This window comes from Aspergillus pseudotamarii (assembly GCF_009193445.1).
Source record: "Aspergillus pseudotamarii strain CBS 117625 unplaced genomic scaffold BDV38scaffold_163, whole genome shotgun sequence".
NCBI lineage: Eukaryota > Fungi > Ascomycota > Eurotiomycetes > Eurotiales > Aspergillaceae > Aspergillus > Aspergillus pseudotamarii.
This window is the reverse complement of record NW_022475177.1, coordinates 5,524-13,521: the sequence shown is the minus strand read 5'-3', so window position 1 is coordinate 13,521 and position 7,998 is coordinate 5,524. Positions and strand designations below refer to the sequence as shown.

General features: G+C 46.5%; 1 protein-coding gene across 1 annotated transcript; it reads left to right on the top strand.

Annotated features, from left to right (window-relative positions):
- The first annotated feature begins 4,727 nt into the window (after positions 1-4,727).
- On the top strand, positions 4,728-5,585 carry BDV38DRAFT_266576 (uncharacterized protein). Its single transcript, XM_032056460.1, has one exon. The coding sequence runs from the start codon at positions 4,943-4,945 to the stop codon at positions 5,111-5,113; it is 171 nt and encodes a 56-aa protein (XP_031906760.1). The 5' UTR covers positions 4,728-4,942; the 3' UTR covers positions 5,114-5,585.
- The last annotated feature ends 2,413 nt before the right edge of the window (positions 5,586-7,998 follow it).

The window sequence follows — 7,998 nt, the reverse complement described above, 5'->3', positions numbered from 1 at the left end:
AAAAAAAAAAAAAAAAAACAACGCATGGCCTATTATTCGGGGGTTTTACATGCCAATCAGAACCGACAGTCCGCTGATAGGCCATGTCGAATGGGCGACATTAGGCGTCGACGGTGGCTACCGCAATTTAGCTTCTCGAGTCTTGAGTGGAAGACCTGAGTCAGTGTCTCCCCTCTTACTCGCAACTCTATTCGAATTGCCACGACCACACTTGTTCCAGTGAAGTCGAGTTCAGTCTCTGGCATGCGTCTTGTTTGGTTTAATTTCCTTAACTACGGGATGCACGTCTTATTCGTTGCATTCGACAGTGATCGACACGCTCGTCGTCTGGATCGGGTGTGCGGGGATGGGGGCTTGATTGGTGCGAAATTTCGCGAGCACGATGAAACTAAGAATACCGTTGGGATACTTGGGAAGCCATATGGTTTGATGATGATGGCTCTATGATATCTTCATCCCTTCATCTGGTTTCGAGTCAAACTCCCAGGCTTTCGGGGGAGCAGAGAGCTCCGAGAACCGTTGCTTTGGGAGGGTGTCAAACCTCGCGTGGGGTTTAGACATCCTCTAGTTCTCTGCCCAACTTTCGGCCTCGTTGACGCAGTTCTCCATCGAGGTGGGGGTGGAAATGAGAAAGACTATGTGAAAGAGGGGTTGAAATGCATAGCCTACACATTCACATACACTCTTCTCTAAGCCCCCTCCCCCTCTCCGACCTTGCCCTACTGCTTTTCCTGTTTATCTTCGTAGAAGACGCCCTACCCTCCATGATCAGCCAGCGAAATGCTACAGGTTGCTACTCAAGAATAGGCAGAAAGTTTCTGTGTGGTAAATCAGGAGGGCCACCAGTCACTTTGTCCGTCATTGCAGGGGTTTGGCTGTGTGGATGCAAGATCCCTGACGATTTACCAGAGTCGCAGCAGCGGATGATCTGTCATAGCGACTGGAGGTTTGGCTGCAGTAGCTGCTCCAATCGCTGGCCGAGCTCCGGTCCAGGGTTCGAAAATAGCCATCCTTTCCCCTGGTATTACTCATGATTCTGTTATTAATGATCCATTCCCATGGGAGAGGTCGGTGAAGGTTGGGTATGATGCTAACTAGACCAGGTGATGTTCGTTCCATGCAAGATTTGGGCCTCGCCCCAGTAGGAGATTTCCCTCTCTCTCTCTCTCCAACTAGAAAAGAACTAGAATCTCGCTAAAATTATACCAACCAACATCCTGGTCAGGTTAGTCCTGCTTTGGAGTGTGTTGCCGTATTCACTGACTTTTTGCCCTTTGTCTGACTCCATCATCTAGGTACTAGCAGAGAACCAAGAAAATCAGGCCATATACACAGGAATGATTCATCCATTCGCCCGGAGTACAGAGTTGAAATCCGGTTTGAATATCAACTTGACCTTGCATATAGTGCCCAATTCAAATTGCGTTCAAAACGACTGATCCCATGCGCCGCACCCGGATAGGAATGAGACTAATTAGACTCTGTCTTAGACAAGAATCCCAACGGCCGAGTAGTGAAACCCACTATTCCAGGCGATCCGCGAAGGTTTAGCACGAGGTATTAGCGGCTTAGCGCCGTCGCTGAGCATCACTGTGGCTCAGGTCCTTCCTCTTTGGATGTGTCCCGGAGAGATGGATTGCAACCCCACGCCGTCGTAAGTGGTACTCATGGTATGATGCGTACACTGTACTGTACATACACTAGCTGACTGTGAGCGTGACTCTCTCAGGCATGGCGCAGTGAATGTACGTCCATCGTGAGCACAGACTGTACTGCTAACAGGATCGAGGGACTGGTATGACGCCCACACCCACTCGCTCACGGACCTTGCGCCAATGCAGGCAACAGAATCCTTCCTACACTGGGTACTCCACGCTGGCCAAACGCATTGGTCGTCCGCAGCTAACCGGCGCCTAAACATGACCGGCGGTTATTACCCACTGAACCACATGGTCAGAACAAAGAAGAAGTTGAGGTCCCCTGTCCGTTAAGGCGGACAGAGCTTAAGATGGCAGCTTATAGCAGAACCCACGCTCCCGTCAGCATTGCCTGAATGGTCTCATATATAGTGTGCGATTTTGTCGGTCATACATATCCATGCGATACCACCTTAAGCAAACGACGAACACACCAATTCACTGCTTCATAATATTCCAGCGCTAGACCATAGGAATAGTAATCTTGAAACAGCCACATGCGGACGACATCACACTGCAAAACGACGATCTAGCGCATCTTAACCCAGATCGGGGATCGTAAGGAACCAAACACCGGAATCAGGCTCATTGGTCGAGTTGCCTCGCATTTTTCTTTTTTGCCTCCTTTGTTGCCCTCCGTTCTACCGACAGACGCTGCGTGGTGGCCAACCTGAGCATTCGGCACTTGTCATGCAAGATCAGTGGCTATGACTACCTATCTATTGGATGAAATTATCTGGTGATACCGTCTTGTGATGTAGATTGATGTTCTGATGCTTTGTGTCTTGCCCTTTGTAAGCTCTGGGTAAGCTACAGCCACGTCATAGATGTTTGATATTCCTCCTTAGACCCAGTTCTGATCTCGTATCTAACTTACGACACTTTCTTTTGTAGATCTTAATTGTCCACTACTATGGTTTCCCATAAACTTACCTTTTATTTTTTTTTGTTTCTTTCTCTTGTAATTTCCCTTTCGCATGGTGAAACTTTCCTTTCCACCCAGACCCAAAGAGAGACTAGAGAGTCAACAACCCTAAGCCTCGAGGGAATTCCAGCCCCCAAGAACAAGCCCCCCATCCATCCTTCAGGAATGAAGAACAGGAAGCCCCTCCAAAAGTATAGTAGACTAAACGCCCCGAACCAAACACACGCGAGAGTCTGAAACACTGTTCAAGTAGTATTATGTACTACGGAGTATATATACAACAAGCGCCAACTAAAAAGCAACACTAAGATCAAATTAAAACACAAAGAACGCACGTAAAGTAAAAAGTCCCGTGTCGATCACTTTTCGTCGTCCGGGTCGTTTGGCCTTCTCGTTCCAGTAAATTAAGAAACAAATCAAAGACCACCTCCAAATAGATTAAAAACAGTAATGAAAAAAGAAAAAGAAAAATGACAACAGTGGATACCAAAAAAATTGACCAAGAGCCAAGCGACCCAACCTCTCGGACACGAATCCTATTCCAGTTAGTCGACTGGGTCCTCGCACGACACATCACTAAACTACATTGGGTAAGGGCCCGCTGCCACGCCGGAGATCTACTTGTCGGTGCTTTTTTCATCCAATGCTTTAACTGCCTTGGGTAATCGATACGATCCTGATGTGGGATTGATGTTGCAGTGAGTATGCGACGTTGTGCGTGATGGTGGTACGGTTTAACTGCGACGTCCTTGACCTTTTACCATATAGGAACTAAACTAACTAACTTATCCTTGTCTCTTTACTATTGACTATGGAATGTGTCTATTGAAAATCCTTCCGAGCCTCATATTGTTGGTATGTTATCCGTTCCATACAATACAGACACGACACTAAACTAACTAACCAAGACCTAGAATATACTGTAAGTAGTTCTTTACCCACAGTCGGATATTACTCCCCTCCGCCCCGCCGCCCCCTCGTTAAGCTCTACCAGTTTACCGCTAGACCATAAGGGGAAGTTACGCACTTCCCCTTCTTGACTAAGCGGTTATGATAATAATTAGACTTTGAGACCTCGGCATCGCCGAAGGTCAGGTCCTGGATCAAGTTATGGGTGTGGGTCGGTCGGTGGGAACAAGCTATGGCCAGGTGAGGTGGATTTGCTGCTGTCCTTGATTCGAATTCCGATCTGCATTCTTCTTGATTGTCTGTCTCATCATGTCGTTCGTTTGGATGGGAGTTGGATGTTATTTTTTATTTTATTTTAATGCAAGGATTGGTAGGGTTGGGTGGTGGCTTTCTACTTTACTCTACTTAGTTACTTTTCTTCTCTACCTATGTACATATACACATTATCTCAATACGATTTCCATATATATGTATGTATATATATATAAATGTATATCCCAGTAAACCAACCGTAATTACAAAGGAATAGGACAACATAGGAACAGTAATATGATTACACTTAGTATCTAGAACCTCCCATCCCTGATTTCCCTTCAATCTATCTAGCCATGGAAAAATAGATTAATAAATTAATCCCTATATAAAATTTAATAACCACTCCAACCTTTTTCCACCCCAAGGACCACTGACCACGGATAATCAGATGGGGTGCGTGGGCATTTAGCTTTTTTGATTGACGTGTCCTGCCACTAACGGCTAATCACAGCGGGTATTGTACATAGTAAGCCTGAGCACTAAGGTTCCATTCACACTGTATGCCTGGAGGCCTGGGAATGAACTTGGATGGCCAAAGAGTGGGACTAAACAAAGCGATCTAATCCCTACAGTTACATATCCACTTTTACTAGGTGATGATTAATCATCGTCGTCTTCGCGACTAGTTCAGCTATTTCCCACATCAATCGCTCGTGTCTTTACTATAATGAATTGAAAGGATAGGCCGAGGTCTTCAAATACCCGTGTCTTGTGTCTCATTGATATTACCCCCGATGGGGCTCTTGGTCCTTTTTCTTTTCTTCTTTTCTTTTTCTAAGGGGAAAAATAAATAATTTATTAAGTACTCCGTAGAATAAAATGATTCAAGATAGGCAACTAAATACGAACGAATAGAAATGAAGGGATGAATTAATGAACCTCGGCATTTAGACAAGCGAACACTGAGATTGAATGGTGATCGGATTCCCACCATCTTACAAGCTGTATGTAGTATGTATAATGACAATCTCCCCTTTTCCATTCCCGATGACTTAATGAGTGCTGGTTGCTCCTGGACGAAATAGGAAATGAGGGTTTCGGCCGCTCCCTGCCGGGCGAAAATCGGACTCAAAGTTTCCACCCCCTCCCGCTCCACATGATGGCCGTGGTGGGGAGTGCGTTAAGTCCGTTCGTGGATTATTTCCGTGCTACTAGTATGTTTTCTGGTGTACTTGCGTGGTTTTTTATTTTTTTTTTTCCTTTTTGCTTACCTGCTTTTTGCGCTACTTTGGTCATCTTTTGGCAGGGGGGTTGTTGTTTTCGCTAGTAGGTCGATAGTTTGAAGACGAATATCATAATGTGTCATGGTACTCCGTAGAATCGGTGATGACCAAGTTATACGAGACTATAGGTGATTTTCGGTCGTGTTATTAAGATCGTGGCGAGGCGACTTTCCCATGCCTGTGGTGGACGGCCGATACTAGCGATGCAATGCCGTGGTTGGGATGGGTCTGAAAGACTCGTTCTAACAGTACCGGGGGGCGATCCTTAGCTTGGGTCCTTTTTGATATCGGTTAAGTGACCATGACTCGAGTAGATTGATGATTCTGATTATATGATCGTGTTTTATGGAGCTAAGTGCCGTAGCACTGCTAATGGGGATGGGGATCGAAACGTTGATGGCTCTCATGCTGTGCTAGTCCTTTCCCCCTTTTTGGTCGGTAGATGGCTTATTGCCGTTGCCGTTGAAGACGCAATGAGCACCTGGTGGTCTAGGATCAGGAACAGGAACAGGAACAGGAATGTACTGTTTTCGGCATCCATGAATGTGGCTTCTATGTATAAATGATCGCCCGGAAGTGGAAAAGTTAGCCGATCGGTTTTTTTTTTTTTTTTTTTTTACGAGCGAGAATACGGGAATATAGGATCGTGTCTGACCTCCTTATTTGCCCCCTGCTTTGTACAGTATGTGAGCATTAGCTTAATGAGGCCATGTTTGTGATGACATGATCGTGTCATACCTCCTGACAATGTCTAAGCCTCTCATTAGCCAAGGATGGGATCCCTTATGTCGGTATATATCACATTACACCCCGGGGGGAGGCAAGTTGCAGTAAGCCACATGGTTGAAAAGTGTAAATTACCAGGTAATTAAGGTAAGGTAAGCGGCTCATTCCGCTGTAACGTAAAGCAGGGTGTGGCTGTCGCGCTAAGATTAGTGCATCGGCTTTGGTGCCAAACTCGGGAAGGGCCGAACGATGATGCAGCGGAGCCGACGTCTGCCACGTGAAGTTGCAAGGGTCCAGACTCCAGCAGGGACGCTAAGGCCTCTCTAGCCCGGAAGGGGTTTGGATCGTCTGACGCCCGCTCCAGCAGTTCTCGCTAAAGTCGACAAAAGGGGCGGCTTGTCAGGGGTCGTATCACTAAGCCGGATGTGGTAGTGCCTCGCCTCAGGCTGAAAAATTCCAAACACCGAGGCGTCGGACCGTGTAGATACTTCAGAAAACCGCGGCTGTAAATCACGGCAGGAAAAAAAAAAAAAAAAAAAAAGGTGATGTATGCGCCTCAGCCCCTGGTTGCCTGGCTGCCTGGTTCCTGCTTCTTGTTTATTCCCCACGGACCAACCAAGTTAAAGAAAGCTCCCTGATGATGATCTGCGGTGGTAACTTGATTAACCAACATGCCAATTGGGTGGAAGCGATGTTCTAGACAAGATGTCGATGGTTCATTCCTTGGTCCTTGAATTTTCAGGAATGATCGTATTGGCATCGATCATCCCTGACGGCATGCTCCGGATCGCGATGGGGTAAAAGACACCCGTCAACCCTCACGAGACCTGGCGAAGTTTGAAAGAAACCTGATGTGACCAGTATACCCGTCAGGTTGTACAGAAGACGTCATTTTGCATTCCCATCTGCATAGGGCGCGACAGGATGCAGAAATGTGCAGATAGTAGATGCAGCGTCGTCGACCGCCACCATGTGTTTCTTCTCAGCCCCTGTGCAACATCGGTTATTTTTACGAGAAGGAGCATAAAGGGAAACCCTAAAGCGAGCTTGCCCGTATGGACGGATCAAAACACGACAAAGGCAAACACTAGTATTGGGGGAACGACGGGAGAGGCTGTGTTTATCGATGATCATTGATCACTGACTACTAGTTTACGACCGGACTAACTGGTCAACCGGTACCCGGGCGGCTGGCTGGCCTAAGGCAACTAACTCTTCCGTCTCAAAGACTGAAACTTGAGAAGCTCTCGTTTTAAGTATCTGATCGACGAGTTTCGTCGCTTCTACCCGCCCGTCCATCGATCTTCACCTTAGCTGTGACTTGTTCTGGCAATAAGCTCTAAGTTCGAAGTCGCACGGTCGCGCATCCCTTTTTTATACTTTTTATACTTTTAACCTTTGCTTCTTTTTCTTTTTATGGAAATACAAACGGTGTCAAAGAGTTGCCTTCCGACAGTCTCAATAATGGTAAGATTCAAGAGGCGACGTGTCGACGTATACGACGGGTAATTTCCCCACGGCATCCACTGAATCAGCGTTTTTCATTATTAATGTGAGGAACGAAGCAGTGGTTAGAAAAGAAGGAAAATCGTCAGATTGAAGCATGATGTAACCACCATTGCCACGAACTGTCAATAGTAGTCTCATAATCCAACAAAACTATGTTTGCCTACTTAGTACTAGCTAACTAACTACCTAACCACTAAAAGAGCGTGCGATACTATTATTATTCCCTCGCTGACACGGGTACTTAGCCTAGCACCCGGTGCTAGGCGGGTTGCAGTAGTTCATCCGGGGCTATTTGGCGGTCAAAGCTGCGACGTTGGGAAGCGTTGGATGATCAGCGCACATCATTGTCAATCTTTATCAAGTTTTATCATCGGAATCTGTCCGTTCGGAAGACGGGAAAGGGGTTTTCCGCCCCGGTTTTGTATCCTGTGTATTGTCTCCTTTCCATGCATGTTACTGGCCGGTATTCCGTCCGCGTACCCACAATCAACCCCACCGGCTACAAGGATTATTGCTGACAACCGCTCCTAGAGAGACATTATTGTCTAACTATGTGACGTTACCAATGCGGCTGCTACATTCGCATCCCAGGAAAGGTCCTTCTTCGTAGATACTCCGGAGTATACTCGACGGAATATGAATCTTATCCCAAATCTATACATAGAAGTTGACACAATAGTTTCCAAGGGTTCTC